At 47.9% G+C, this 15,836-nt stretch overlaps 1 protein-coding gene across 10 annotated transcripts in view; it reads right to left on the bottom strand.

Moving 5' to 3' along the window:
• Nucleotides 1-2,897: 2,897 nt before the first annotated feature.
• The window catches only part of AKAP2 (A-kinase anchoring protein 2), a 317,252-nt gene continuing 304,313 nt past the window's right edge, over nt 2,898-15,836 (bottom strand). For 8 of the 10 annotated variants that reach the window (XM_006771163.2, XM_006771165.2, XM_006771162.2 and 5 more), the window contains 3 exons: nt 15,508-15,686; nt 10,585-10,623; nt 2,898-6,832 (listed from right to left, as the gene is read on the bottom strand). In XM_006771163.2, the coding sequence (XP_006771226.1) occupies nt 6,734-6,832; nt 10,585-10,623; nt 15,508-15,686 (317 nt within the window). In that variant the 3' untranslated portion in view covers nt 2,898-6,733. The remainder of the gene's footprint in view (nt 6,833-10,584; nt 10,624-15,507; nt 15,687-15,836) is intronic. The other 2 variants (XM_006771161.2, XM_006771168.2) reach the window with 2 other exon arrangements.

Raw genomic sequence — 15,836 nt, 5'->3', positions numbered from 1 at the left:
ATTCGCACTTGAGAACAGCGCCCCCCAGAGCCACATGGATGTTAGCAGCGACCACTGCGGAGAAGGAATGTTGTCTAGATGCGAAGGCCGAGAAAAGCCAAGAAGAGAGAGACTTGTACTTTCTAGGGGACCAGCAGATCCCCTCCAAGCTGCTCAGAGCCCGCCACCTGGGAACTCAGAATCCAGTGTCTAAATAACTCCCCCTGGGGTTCATGACACTGAGATTACGTTATTTCAGGGATTTTCTTTTCTTTTTTTTAAAGCTGTAGTATGCAGACATTTTTCTTTCTCTGAGAGAAAGCATCTGATGCTCGGGCCACCTATGGAAATGGCCGGCGTGGCCATTTCCCGAGGCCCCGTTCTGTGCCGTAGTGTCATCTTGCACATTTCAGACCTTTCGAATGGCTCCCTTTCCATCTCCCATGTGATCTGTGCCCCAGCAGCCCGTTCTCAATGTTGCGTGGGTTCTGTGTAGGGAGGGATCTAGTCTCTATCCTCTTGTGGCCCAGGAATTCCATAATTGGAATGAGCAAGGCTCCAAAGAAACCTCATGGCCTCATGTGTCCCACAAAATAGTCTCTTTGCCACCAATAAAAAACAGGGGAGATGACCCTGGGGTAGTGGCCACAGGTCCCCTCTACCTCTCATCACAGATAAAAAGCCTGTGTGTCTGCCCCCGCCCATGAGGGGTCAGTGCTTCACGTGGGGGGCTTTGCAGGAGGAGCCTCCTCAGAACCCCTCCACAGTACCTTCTGCTCGGACCGCACCAGACCTCACTTCTCACTCCCCGGCCTTTCTCAGCCCGAGTGCCCAGCAGCCCTGCCACCAAATCTCAGTCCATGTACCTTGACTCACTGGCTCTGCCTAGTGCCCAGCTGTTAGAATGGACCAGGATGCCTGAACCCACAGCCAATCACAACGCTACTGGTTCCGGGCCGGGGGGGGGGGCGCGGGGGGACACCCAGGCCAGCAAGCCTTCTTCCTCATTAGCTGGTGAATCTGGCAGTCACGTGTTGGCATGAAGGACTCCAACCATTCCTTTCCATCTAGGACTGGGTGGTCTCCTTGGACCCTTTCCATGGCCTCTTATTCTGGTTTCTTTATTCCTTCTTATTGGCTACAGCTTTGTGGTATAATTTACATATGATAACATGTACCCATTTCAAACGTACAATTCCATGATTTCGAGTAGAGTTGTCAAATCATCACAACTTGATTTTAGCACATTGTCATCACCCCGTTTGTGGTCTCTTCTCGTTCCTCCTTGGCAACTGGGATGCCTGGGCCAGCTTCTCCCACCATCTCCTGGAAGAGCTGATCCCTGAGGAGAGCCCAGAGGGAATTCATTCTGATGAAGACACCCCTCTCCCCCCGGCCCCCCGACTCTGCACCTCATCACAGCCTTGGCCTTGATCCACTAGAGCCCTCTTCCTGCAGAGTACAGTGAGATGCTGTAAGGTCACCAAGACCTTGCACACCTTATCAGATCTACTGACTGTGCATGCACAGTTGCCAGTGTTCCTGTGTGAAGAGTCATTAATGTAGCCCATGGACACAGGCAACAGAGTGGTGAAGGCTGGGGGAGGGGTGGCTGGAGCTAGTTGGAGGTAAGGGGGGTGGACATCTGTAATAGTGTAAAAAGAAAAGCAATACCATAGTGAAAATGGGGGGGGGGGAAGGAAGGGGAAATATCTGTACTACTTTCAACAATTAAAAATATATTTTTTAAAAAGCAATGCCTTGAGTCAGAGTGCCCAGGTTCAAATTCAAGTACTGCCGTTTATGAGCTGCGGCAGGTCTCCTGACATGTAAAGTGGAAATCAAAACAGTCCATCCAATGATTGTGAGAAACATGACCTGCATGGGGACCACGAAGTGCCTGTGGCATTCTCAGTGCTTCATAAATGTTACACGTTATTACTAGCTTGATCAAATTTTCACAGGGGCTGTATCACTTCTCCCCAACCCCCGGTACAGAACTCTACACCCAGAGGTGAGAAGATGCCACCCAGGACCACAGGGAAGTCCCCAGATCTGCAGAAGAGGAAGATATGGTTGAAAAAAGATTGGAAGCCACATAAACGGGGAGAGATGGAGAGGCAGCTGGAGAGGAGACTCGAGGAAGAGGGACAGGGTGGGGTAGGCGGTGGGTGAGGGAGAGCAGGAAGCAGGTGGTCAGGGGTGCAAGTAAGGGACTGAGAGATGGAACAGAGCAGCTGGGTTCTGAAGGGGTGTGAGGAGGCAGAAGGGAGGAAGGCAGGATGAAATTTGGGGAGGGAGCTGACAAACCTGTAAAGTCTGAAATTCTGAATTCTTCAGAGGAGAGGCACGTAAGCTGCTGGGAATGTACTAATAAAAACGAGAGCCTAGCCCAGGCGACCTATGAACCAGGGGGTCACGGTTCGATTCCCAGCGAGGGCACATGGCCTGGTGGCAGGCTCTATCCCCTGTGTGGGCCGTGCAGGAGGCAGCTGATCAATGATTCCCTCTCATCATTGGTGTTTCTCTCTCTCCCTCTCCATTCCTCTCTGAAATCAATAAAAATATATTTAAAATAAAAACCTCAGAGCCACCTGCAAAGCTTGAATTTTACCATTTGTCCTACCTTTTCTTTGACCTTGGAGTCTACCTACCTCATCAAGAGGCACCTGCAGTATTTCAGTGGGTCCTTTTGGAGGGAGATCCTGGCTTCTATCGAGGGCAGCGGGGGACCACATCGCAAAAGGGGCGCCCCACCAGCTACGATGCTTTCTTGGTTCCAAATGTGCAAGAAGCAGATCCTGCCACACAGAGGCGGCGGCCAAGGGCACCAGATGCCACCGGCGACTCAGTCCTCTGACCTCCCTCCCACAGTCAAACAAGAAGGCATTGTTTATAAAAACACAACACACACTGGGTTTTAATGAGAAAATAATTGTATACTTGCATCGAATGCCTCACAATCACTATAAAACCGAAGCAGAGGAATGACATGTCGGTGGTTAACATACACAGGAGAGCCGGATACAGAGTCTAATATTCAAACACAGTATTGCTGCTTTTGCCCCCTCCTCCTCCAAAAACAAAAACAAAAACCATGTCATTTGGGTAAAGAGCAACACAAAATCAAAATTGGCAGCTCACTCACTGAATGCTTAAAATTCAGGAAATTGGTGGTCACTAAAATTGGATATATTTACCATCTCTAAACACTTAAGCTATTTTTTTCAATACATAGTTTAATTACATCCATTTTTAGTTGGAAAAAATGTTTGCTTATCTGTCTTCAGAGACAAGAGTCAACACTGTTTTAGTGTTCCTTGTTACGCTGTGTGTGTGTGTGTGTGTGTGTGTGGACACTAATCAATATACTGCTTCTATGTCATTGTCTAGGGTGGGCAGCATGCACGGGTGGAAAGAGGCAAAGGAAGTTGCATTGTGTCCTCTGAGCAGAGCACAGCCTGGCCTCCGGCCACTGACAGATCCTGTTTCCATAATTTCTGGATGAGAAAACCAAGGCCTGTCAGTAGTTACTCAGCTGCGAGGCAAGTCTACAAACACTGCTGAATGGCATACCTTTCAGGGAAGCCTCTGATATCTACAGAATCTAACCATCTGTGATAGTCGAGATGAGCAAGCTTGCGTACTACCTGGGGGCAGGGATGCATGTGGGAGGCCAAGGTTCCCACCAGCGTCTTCCTCTTGGAGGATTCGGCAGGAATGGCTCTCCTCCAGGGCTCTGTTACTTCTTCAGAAAGTTAAATAGGGGTTCACTAGGGATCCCAGAGCCTAGTGCAGTGCTATGTACAAAGCAGCGGCCCAATGTTGCTTGAATGAGTAAAAAAACTCAAGAGCGCAGAGAAATCCTGGCTCTTCCCAGGGAATTTACACGGTCGTGGGGTTACAGGTGAGAGGAGGGGGGAGACAGACAACAGTTATCTGTGGGAGGCAGTGTAAGGGAATGGACACATGTCAGAGAGGAGGGGGCCGCCGTTAAACAGCGATGTGACTGCGGGTTGTCATGGAAACGCTGCATTTGTTACCTGATCTACGCATGGAGCTTGGACCGAAGGACTCGGTGCCATAAGTGCCTCTGGCCCAACCAGCCACAGACCGAGGTGTCTGCCTCTGAAGTGATCTCATGGCCTCGTGGTCTCCTAAGCCTTCCTCTCAGCTGCAAATCCTCTTCTCACATGTGGGCTGAACGTAGGGACACGGGATTCCTTCACATCAGAGCACACATCTCCAGCTAAGTCCCGAGGACTGCTTCCTCTAAAGATGGGAGGCCGTTTAGATCACGTCTATGGTCCTAGCCAGATCCCGAGTCAGTTCCGGAAGCAGGCAGCACGGCTCGATTCTGGTGCCACCCACAGAAGCGCCCTGCTCCTCTCCACCTCGCCAGCGGCCGCTGTGCCCTGGGCCCCACGAAGCTGCCGTCCCACCTGTTTTCATCCGCTGCCTGCCAAAGGGACACTGGCCATCATCGGGCAAAGCATCCTTCCTGGTCATCCCATGTCACCTGACAGGACTTCTAACCTAACCCAGACCTCATTTTCCCGAGAATGTCTACCTCCGTGCCAGCCTCCCTGACTCCAAAATTAATTTCCTGCCACAGGGATATTATTCGTCTGATGCCCACAGTGGTGGTGGCACACGTTGAATATTCACTTGGAATATTCAAGAGCAGGATTCATACAAAGATGGCACCAACTGCCCATCGGCTGAATGTGGCTTCAAATTGCAGGCTCCCTTGGCAGTTTTAAAGGATCCTTGTAAATGATCCGGCAGTTCCAATTTTCCTTTGTGCCCGCCACTTGTCTGTCAATAAACTTGCCCCTCAGTCAACACTAGTCTAATAAAAGAAACAAAGATAATGTGCACAACAGCTACATACAAACTTTGTGGAGTTGCTACTCATCAGGATAACATATTAGAGCTTAGGACACAACAATATAAAAACAAAAATGAATTTTAGTGAGGTCTGACTTCATTATTGCTTATTTGTAAAAACCACAGTTTTAAAACAAAAGGAAAAAAGAAAAGAAAAAGAATGCTGGTCAGGTTTATTTTCTCATGGCCAGAATGGAACATTTTCTCATCCAGAAATGTGGGGTACTCCGTTATGGAGTGCCCTTGTCATATTGCTTAAAATGACAGAAAGAGTAAAGCTGGCATCCTCTACAGTATGCTACGCGTGAATACAAAGCATGAGAATAAATATGGTGCTTCCCTAAACGTCAAGTTACAAAACTGCTCCAAACTCCGCAATTGTGACTCATGCAAATACCATGTTAGGTCAGTTGACAATGACAAATACTGCATCAGTTCGGTGTCTCTATCTCCCTTTTCATAAAAAAGAAATCCTCACTCACTCCTGACGCTGGCTAACAGCTTCGGAGGAAATAACTGTACACCCTGTCCCATGATCGCTCTGGGATTTTAATCCTGACATACACACACTCTTCCTCGTGGGCATACACACTTGACACAAACACACAGAGGTAGGCGAGTGCGTGTGTACACAAGCACCCACGCTCACACACACCATCTTTAGCATTTGTAGCTGATTCTAAGCCTGCACTTAAATTTCTAGTCTATATTTTCCTGTATCATCCAGAAAAACACTGGCTGATCAACAAAAATATCTCTTCCTTCCTTATTTCCCCCACTTTTCCTCCCTCCCTTCTCTCTCAACCTTCATGACCTTTCTTTAATGTTTCTTTGCTGATTAATCCAAAATAATTTCTCATTCTTCCTACTACCCCTAAAGTCCACTTTATGATATAAAATATAAACCCCTTTTCATTTCTCGTCATCTACCTCTCTAAGGCAGAGTTTGCCCCTTTTCAATTGTTGCCATTCTAAAAATACCCCTACCCTCTTGAACCAGATGTTCAATGTGTACAGGCTTTATACATGGATATATTCCCCCATCTCATCATAAAAATAGTTGTTGTCCACTAAATATAGTTTTCATAGGAAGAAACATAACCATGAAAATGTGTTCTCCTAACCTGCAGGTCAGTCCATAGCATAAGCAGACAAGATCCTAAAGCTAAAATAATCCATTTGGTTTTGGCTTTCTCCCCCTTTCTCAACCTCCTCATGTAGAACAGATTGTGTTTTGCAATATGAAGAAACATTGTCTTAAAAATAGGGATTTTTATGTATTGCGATGATCATTCATTGCTCCAGATTAAAAACAAGGAAATGTAAGATAAATGGAATCATCATTGCCTCTTCTCAGCAAGGAGAGAAACAGGATTCATGTTATGGCTGCTGGAGTCAATGGAGTTAACCCAGCACCTCTGATGCTGAGCGGTAGGCGGGCCCTGGGTGCAGAGAGCACCTGTGCCTGTAGACTGCACCCGCCTGGGCCCACTGCTCTCAAATGGCCCCATCACCATTGTGTTTCCTCCCACCCAGCCGGGCTGGTCTCAGTTCTGCCTGGAGCAACCATGTTGATTTGCTTGTAACTTCTTTGTCCTTTGGAGCAGTTGTGGATTGGTCCAAATCCAGGCGATTCTCTGAGCCACAAAAAATCCTTTCTCTGGTGACTCCTGGGGGTTAGAGTTTGATGGGTGGACTTCTTTTTTCACGTTATGGTTCATCATTGCAGCTTCTGGTCTACGGAAGGATTGCTGAGTTTGTTTGCACTTTAATAAATATTCCATTAAAATGCTGTGGTGTGTGGATGGCTTGGCTTCTTGGTAACCCAAGCACGCTCGAAGCTTCCTGGGTGGAAGGAAGTTTATTATTCATTGTCCTCCTCCTCCTGGTTGGCATAGATCCCCGCCTCCCAGCGCAAGGCCAATGCGCTCTTCCTTCGATTAACCCGTGTGGCCTCAAGGACCTGAAGAGAGAGGGGAAAGAATTACGCAGAGTTCATGATGTTAATTATGTATACAAACCAATTTCTCCATTGTTGTTTTTTTCCTCCTTGCCCTCTCAATAGCATCTAATGAGAGGGAAGTAACAGTGCCTGTTCTGCTGGGAGGTAGGAGGAAACAAAGGGGTGGGGGGTGGGAGGTTTTGGGTGTGCACTCATAGCCAAAGTCCCTTTGCTATTTGACCTATAGTTAGTAATATAGATGATTAATTTCCCTGAAATGTTCTGCAAGTTTCTTTGAACGAGACTTGACTGCATCAAGTCTTCAGATGGGTGCTGACAGAAATATCCTGTACCTGGGCCATCCAGTAGAGTAGTCACCGGCCACACATGGCACCGAGCACTTGAAATAGGCCTGGTGTGGCCGAGAAACTAAATATTTAATTTTAATTAATTTTCATTGAAATATCCTCACAGCTGGTAGTGACAGCACAGCTCTCGACTGCCTTAGTCACACTGTAAACAACCAAACTAGAGAACAACGCCCAACAACTGGGCCAGTGTGAACTCTCTCCATTAGGCTCTGTGGATCTATGCAAGCTGTGATCATATTTGTATCATGAAAGCCTACTTTGGTATAATTAAGCTTCAAGGAGACATTAAGTGGGGGCGGGGACGGGGGGAGGATAGCTTTTTAGGCTAATGAAAAGCAACCTGAGCATTTTGATGCAACTTGAGGGCCGAAGATGCTAGCAAGTGAGATGAAAGGTGACAACATCAAGGATGAGTCAGCTCACCACCATCAGGGTAGGGCCTCCCTCCCTAGGATAGTGTGTGGGCTCCTGGGGGAGGGATACTTCCGGCTTTGGTTTGATCAAGATGAGACCCAGCTGAATAACACGTAGGTTGCCAACATGTGAGAAATGGTCGAGTACATGACACTCCATCCAAAGCATGCCCATGCAAGCCAGCCAGCTCATCTACTGTGGCATTAGCTTAGGGTGCGAAATTTCTGATTTTATAGAAAAGTCCAGCAGAGCCAACCCTGGTTGATAATCCAAATAGCAAGGAAGGCTTTGGTTATTCTAAGAACAATCATTTTGATGACAGTGATGCTGACAACTCCAGAGAAGCAAGGAGATGCAGGCGACGGGCAGTGCTGGGAGCCCAGACATAAGCAGATCCTGGGGCGTCCATCCCAACCTGCTTCTCTGCTCCTCTGACAAATGAACTGACTTCCAAGAGCGTCAGCAGGGACAACTGGACTTGTCATGTAGGACACAGTCTGTTAAGCACATAAACCATGTCATACAGTGTTTTGTGTGTAAGCATAGCATGGCTACTTACTCAATAGCTAAGAGTAAGGTATCAGTAGGAAAAAGCATGCTTTCAAATCGGTTACAGTTATAAGTAAAGGATTCTTCTGGGCAGTGCGCGGTCACATGGCATTGAGCAGCAGTGCTGGACCGGAATTGGAAGTCCTGAGCGTTATTTCCAGCTCTGGAGCATGTTCATGGTATCTGGTGCCTCAACTTTCTTCATCTGCAAAATGGACACGCACCACTGCCCTACGTCATCGGCTTTCTCAGGAGGCAGTGCTGACTCTGAAGTCCAGGCAGGTCTAGGTGTCACCTGGGGAAAGTTTACCCTCATGCCTCAGTTCCCTTGTATGTATAATGGGAACAATAAAAAATACAGTATAGAGTTGGCCTGAGGAATAAATGAGGCACCATATGGGAAGCATTTAGCAATAGTTCCCAGTGTATAATAAGTTCTCAAACAATAATTATTTCTATCATCATGTGCAGGGAATTCATAAACTATAGAGTGGTAATCAAATATAAGGCATTTTTATAAGGATCTCTACCCTGTGCAAATGGGTCATCTGTTCACCTTGCACATACAAACTGAAAGGTGTACCTGAAAACTAAAAAATACATCTAAGGTTCTGAAAACCAGTTAGACATTGAGAAAGGGACATGTAACGATATTTTCAATATTCATTTTATACCTTACAAAAGAAAATTGCTGGCAATCATCAGCTTATGTATATAGTTAATTATACATAATTTTGCTAAATAGGGAGATTTAAAGTATATTGTGCTGTAGGTTAGCACAACCAATGTGAAGAATAATTTGCAATATGTAGTAAATGTGAAGCTAAGTAAGCCCTATAACCAGTACTTCTATTTCTAGATACGGAGAAAAATTCTCCCATAGGTGCACAGAGAGAGATGGATGATATCATCCAGCAAAGCATTGTTGGTAGCAGCAATAAAAAATTTTTTTAGAACAAGAAACAACCTGCATTTCCATCACTAGGAGGGTGAATAAACAGTGACATGTTCACTCAATGGCATACTACACGGCAGTTATAATGAGTGACCTAGAACCATAAACATCAGTATGGACACATCTACAACAATGCAGACAAAACAAAGTAAGGAGTGGAGGATACTACAACATGATGTCATTTATAGGAAGATCTAAAACATGCAAAGTCAGAACACATTATTTACACATATGTAGTGTAAGAATAAAAACATGCATGAACACCAAACTCAAATATAACTACCTCTCAGGAGAGAGAGAGAGGGGAACGGGGAGAAGTAACAGGAGGGGTAAGTTCTACTTGCAATATTAATTTCTTTTTAAAATATTAAGCACATACTATGAAATGATAGGAATGGACAAAGCTGGATAGATAGACTTTATTATTTTATTATGTTACGTCATTCAGGACATTCGAATGCCTGCTCCATGACATCTGGGACCGTTTTGTTGACTGCTCTACTCTCAGAACCTAGAAAAGTGCCTGATGCATAGTAGGGGCTCAAAGAGCCGTTATGAATGAACAATTCTCAAAGAGCAAATGAATGAACGATTCTCTCCACAATTCTGTATATTTGAAATAATTCTTTTAAAATAAAAATAATACAATGCTGTAGAAATAAAACTACGAAATGCTTTCTCACAGGAAAGAGAAAATATTTAAAAATGGGGAAAATGAGAAATATGCTTTTTCACAGAAAAAATTGTTAAATCTGTATAAGAGAAAGTTGTAGCCCCATTGGCGTGGTTAAGTGGTTGAGCGTCAGCTTATGAACTAGATCACAGTTCGATTCCTGGTCCAGGTTGTGGCTCAATCGCCAGTAGGAAGCATGCTGGAGGCAGCCAATGAATGATTCTCTCTCATGATTGCTATTTTTCTCTCTCTCTCCATTCCTCTCTGAAATAATTAAAAAAATATATTAAAAGATAAAATAATAAAGTTGTAGGGGAAAGGAGACTTAGGGAAATTCAATGCACAAAGCTTCCAAAACAAAAATACAGACTTAACAGTTGGGTAAAAGGGAAGCTGGATGGTTCACTTCTGGAATAACGTATCCTAAAGCGATGACATGGAGCCCCCTGGATTTGTGTTAAGGCAAACACAGGACTCGATCCTCTGGAGCTGCCCTGCTTTCTAACCAGACCAGGGTACATTTGCTATCAGTGCCTGAAGAAACTAAACACATCTTCCAGATCCATGAGCGGGGCAAGGTCTTCTCCACTCCACCACACGGCACAGCAGAGCACAGCAGGGAGTATGGTTGTTGCGTGCACACCAACGTGTTGAGGCAGCCCCCACCCCAGTTCAGAAACAACAGGAAGAAAAAGATACGGAGACAAACTGCTTTCCTGTCCCTCATTCAACCCACCAGGAAACGGCACACCACAACCGCATGCACTGGCCAGGCATGCAGGCAGACCAAGACAGACAAGTTGAAAAGTACCTCAGAAGTCACCTTGCAAGACAGTAACTTAGAGGTGTACTGGCAGAGAGGGAAAAGACCAGGGTTAGTACATGGCAGAGACACACCCCCAGAACACCCCTCACCCCCCGCCCCCCACTGGGAACCGGCACCACAGGGGGCAGACAGGAGGGCAGTAACACTGGAAGACCATTACACACCCATGCCAACACTCGCTTCATCTGATATTAGTTTATTTAGAAACCTGTATCTTTTGGAGCAAATAGATACCCTCTTATTTTTTAATAAAAATATCAGATAAGCCATACTTTGTTAATTCAAGATTTATTGCTTCCATTTTCTGTGCTTTGAATTAACAAGATCTCTCCTCCCCGCCTTTGTAACCAGCTGCCCACAGCCAGGTCCCTGAGGGCCATTTTGGATTTGCTAGAATCCAAAGAGCCATTTCTCTTCTTGTAGGCATGTCTGAACTCCAAAGCAGTCTTGTAGCTGGTTGTTCAATGAAAAGGAGATTCTAACTACAGATAAAGGTGGCTCGAATGCAAGGTTTGTGGAGGCAGAGTGTCTGACACTGACCTAAGGGTGCCTAGGGAACATGGACAAGTCCCCGTGAGTGGGGTGCTCACATAGGAACTGAAACGATCCTTGAATTCTTGTAGGAGACTAAGTCACTGCAAGAGAAGCTCAGGAAAAAAAAAAGTCCTGGTTATGGGAACTGAGATAGAAGAACCAACTTTGGGCAGCCCCCTCCAGAACTGTGTCTGTGATCTTGCATTTACTACACTGGTCTTTGGCGTTGGCAACCATTGAGATCATAGATCTGTGATCGCTGACTGCTTCTTCTAGGTAGCACTCACAAATGACAGTTCTGTAGCAATCAGGCTGCTGGCTAGGAGCGAATGAATTTGGAGTTCTCTTCTTTGCACCTTCCTAGGGTGTGGATGAGAACCCAAGAGAAAGCTGGGCAGCACATTCACTGATTGTGGGTGAGCTTTTGTGGGGGGAACTGGAGGCAGATGGGCTTCTTTCAACCACTCGATGGCAGTACGGCCACAAAGGGTGTCCCAAAGGGTGTCCTCGTCTAGAGAAAAATGTGCCAGGAATTCTTAGAGAAGCAGTAACTGCTTGCCCCAGCTTTGACTTAACCCGGGAGGATCGATGAGGCCGTCTCTCATTCCAGGACAGGCAACGATGCCTGAAAGTCCTCGGCACCTATTCTCCGGGCAAGAGAGAGAGAACACAGGGGACGCTCACCAAGAGCAGATCCTGTGCTAGGCATGAGGGAGGGGCTGGACTTAGACTCAGACTAGCATTTCCCTTTAAGAAAGAGAAAGCAATCCACCAAGTTCAAGGGCATCATTGACTCAACCCACCGTTTTCTGAGGCTCAGGTCAAGCTGTGGAAACAACTGGCCAGAAAAACACTTGCCTGAATATCCTTCTTTTGCATGTCACCAAGAAACCCTTGAGAACACTGTGATTCACCAGTCTAGAATGTGCTGTGTGGAGCAGAGATGGCATCAGGCCCGGATAAGGGGACATTTCCACAGGTTTTCAGATAAGTGACACCCACAATAAGAGCAGGACGGCTGCCTTTGGGTGTGTGGTGTGTGCGCTGCACAAAGGCACCAGGGTGGGGGAGGGGATCAGCAGGGTTGGAGCTCAGTCCCCTGCCCCTCCACTCACCTACTGTGTGGCTGGGGCAGGCTGCATCCCCACAGAGGAAAAGGGGTGCCTTTTTAACATTCTCACAAAGGCCCTGCATAGGCTGCCAAATAGCCCAGGGCAACTCTCCTACCCCAAACAGCCAAGAGGTCCATTAGGAAGTGGGGCCTGGCTGAAGCCTCCAGTTTGGAGACACTCATTGATGACCATGCCGTGCACAACAAGGAAGCCAGCCCAGGTGGGTACGAACTGCGGGCACCTGCTCTGAGATGGTAACAGGGATGGTCGATGGGGATACATTTTTGAGAAAAGGGTCTTTTTTTCTGGTTCTTTGTCATTGACTTTTTCACCAGCTGCAAAATGAGCAGAACCCCCACAGTCGACTCACTGTCACCGACAGTGACTGCTGAGTGATGTTCCATGAGAAAGTCCATGATTTAATTTTCCACCTTCTGTCCTCCTCTGAGCCCTCACCTAGTTCCCAGCAGGAGAGGGGACAGCTCAGGACCATGAAAAGCCCACCAAATGCTGTATAGTCATCCCTGACGTCACCCCGCCGGCAGGGATTCCAGGCTCCAGAGGCCTCCCCGCCTATCCCGCATGTGATTTTCACAGAGTGTGAAAAAGTCAGGGCCTTGGGCTGGGGACAGGTCTCCAGAGACCAATGCTGCTCTGGGGCGGGGGGCGCCACACCTGTTTTGATGCCGAGGGACAGTTTTCGCAGTTCGGGTGGCGAGTTACTCATGAGCACTGCAGGTGCGGCTCCGGGGGCTTCTCTGTCTTCTCTCCCTTCTGTCCGTCATGCCCGTTAATGCCCCGGTGTCTAATGCATCACAATGCATACATCCCAGTCTCCCTATTTTGTTGGTAAGTCTGCCTTCTCCTTAGGAAGCACAGCAAATAAATTGTATTTGTTCAATTCAGAAAGAGTTGAATTGAACAAACCTATGGACAAGCCCATGGTTGGGTCCTGGTCATGTGTGAGGGGCTCCTCGGTGAGGTTTTGGAAGGCATATTGGCAGGTGGACCCACCAATATGGGTGCCGGGGTGACATTGGGCCCAGGTGAGCCACGGGAGGTTCTTAGAGGGTGGGGAATCTAAGAAGCCATCGTTTGCCCAGAGAAGAGCGTGTGTGAATGGAGCCAGAACAGAACTACAGCTTCTAGGGACAGGGAAGCCAGTTACACAACTCAGGCATCAAGTAACCCATCTGCTCCTATTTATTCTCCTTCTGGGATAAGAGACAATTAAGGGGCCACGGATCAGCCAGGGAAGCAAATGAAGGCTTGTTTGTTCTGGCAGGTGAACTTCAAATATTCCCCAGTGACTGATGCAGGCACAATAGCAAAGATCCCCTGAATGGAAAGGGCTGCCATATCAGTAACAGTGAAAAGCACTGGGCCTTGAATCCAAGATCTGGGGATAGTAACAACTTGATTAGTTAGTAGGGTTCCTCCTTGTATGAAATGTTTATTTACTCGAGAAAAACAGAGACAGGAGGCTGCCACTTCACCGCTCAGGTGAAGAGCAACCAGTATATTAAAACCCCGATTCCCAGGAGCTGCCCCAGTGCTGGGGGAAATCCCACCTGGCTGGCATTCGCCCGGGGTGGCTGCCTGAGAGCCAGAGTTTGCACGAAAGAGGCTCAGAGCAACCAGTATATTAAAACCCCGATTCCCAGTAGCTGCCCAGTGCTGGGGGAAATCCCACCTGGTTGGCATTTGCCCGGGCGGCTGTCTGAGAGCCAGAGTTTGCACGAAGGAGGCTTCCGCCTCTGCTATGAAAGGGGCTGAGAGCAGGCTCTTCCCTTCTGCGTGGGTTTTCCCCTGCAGCGTCTGCACCGCGACACCATAGGCACACACAAGAGACACCTAGGGTGCTACCAGTTCTCCCCCTTCTCCCCCAGAATGCGAGGGGGCCGCTCGGCCCACTTCCCCAGCGCGGCTGGTGCATGGCTGGAACCCCTGGAGGAAAGAAACAGCCATTTTTCTAGCATGAGGCTGCAAAGTGGTCACAGGCTGCAGAAGATACCCCAAGGTAAACTCCATACTTTAAGTGGGGCTGCAAGGGGCCGGCTAACGTGGCCTGGCGGGCAGAGAACGTGCTGTGGGCCCAGGGAAGTCTCCAGCAGCCACAGAGGGCCAGGCCCCTCCCCGGTGCAATAGGCCTGATGGGGGAGCGGAGTCAGGACCCAGAGGAGTTCTGGGGAGACCCAAGGAGAGAGCGGGGTGGCGCCAGGTGAGCCGGCTGTCACAGGTGTGCTGGCTTTCTTTACCAACATACTGTGGAAGCCACACTGAGCATCGAGGCGGAAATCCTTTAACTTAGTCAACGGGCCGTGAAAGGTGACAGGTCAGCCTGGAGTCCTGACTGTGAGCCCGCAGCTCTCACGTTTAAGGTGCACAAATAATTTATCATCCAAACCGGGGCACTTTTAAGAGTGGAAGGGGATGCTGTTAATAGTGACACCAGGACAACAGGCTTACACCGGGGCTGTCCCAGGTAAACTGGGTGGCATCCTCCACAGACCCAAGCTATTTGTGACCTACGTGTAACTGGGGGGCAGAGGCAGTCACCTCAATAACTGCTGAGAGACCGAGACCAGCAGACTCCTAGGAGGTTGGTGTGGACCCCCTCAGGCTGATCCCCGGCTCCTGGCTGTGGAACCACAGCCCTCGCGTCTCTTATGGGAGAAAGAAACCACAGAGCAGATGACTTTCTTCCTGGTCCATGTGAATACCACAGGCGAAGTTCTCAGGGTTGAGGGGAGCAGGTGGCCGTGTGGTTTTTAACTGTCATTTTAAATGGCTTTTTTCCTGCTAAATTGAACGCAAGGCTTGGTAACAGCCCCAAACGCACTCAGTCGTGTGAGCACTGAGTAACATTTCTAGGGACTGCCCAGAGTAGACGTGGAAGGAATAGCATCATCATAGTTCTCTAGAGAAATGAAACCCTCCAGAGCCAGCAGCGAGGGCAGAAAGCGGCTCCCTGGTGCCTGGGGTGATTTCAGGGCCCCTCCACCTTCTTCCCTTCTTGCGCCAAACATCCACACACGACCATGGCCAGAGGGCCCCAGTTACAGTTGGCAGGAAAAAGGCCAGTTCCTTGCCTGCTCAATGTTTTGGAGAAACAAGGCAAAAATCCCAACCCCGCCTCCAGGCGTGTAAAACCACACACTTGAAAATCGGCTTAGGAACCAGTTTCCTGGCAGACAACGCTCTACACGGCACGCTCCGTTCGCCCTCGGGGACGTGGAAGAGGAAAGGAGAAGGAACTTACACTACTATCATCCATTCGCTCGCGCCTTTTAGATTTGTGTGTCTCATAGTCTTCCATGAGGGTCTGCATCAGATTCTTGGGCCGCTGGGATCCGGCAGCCTCTTCGGGGGCTAAGTCAGGCTGCGAGCTGGGGCCTTCAGGTGTGGGGGATGGAGGAGGTCTGACTTTCTCTATTTTCCCTGAAACAATACGAAGAGAACACCCTTTCTAAGCTTGTCTGCTCGTGACTGCTTTCAGAAAGAGGAGAAAACGGGCAAAAAAAAAATCAAGCGTCAGAGTATCGATCCAAATAAAATTAGAATTCATGGAAATTTTATTAATAACCTTGA

Source organism: Myotis davidii, unplaced genomic scaffold (genome assembly GCF_000327345.1).
Source record: "Myotis davidii unplaced genomic scaffold, ASM32734v1 scaffold64, whole genome shotgun sequence".
Classification (NCBI taxonomy): domain Eukaryota; kingdom Metazoa; phylum Chordata; class Mammalia; order Chiroptera; family Vespertilionidae; genus Myotis; species Myotis davidii.
The sequence above is the reverse complement of the archived record's forward strand: the minus strand, read 5'-3'. Positions and strand labels throughout refer to the sequence as shown.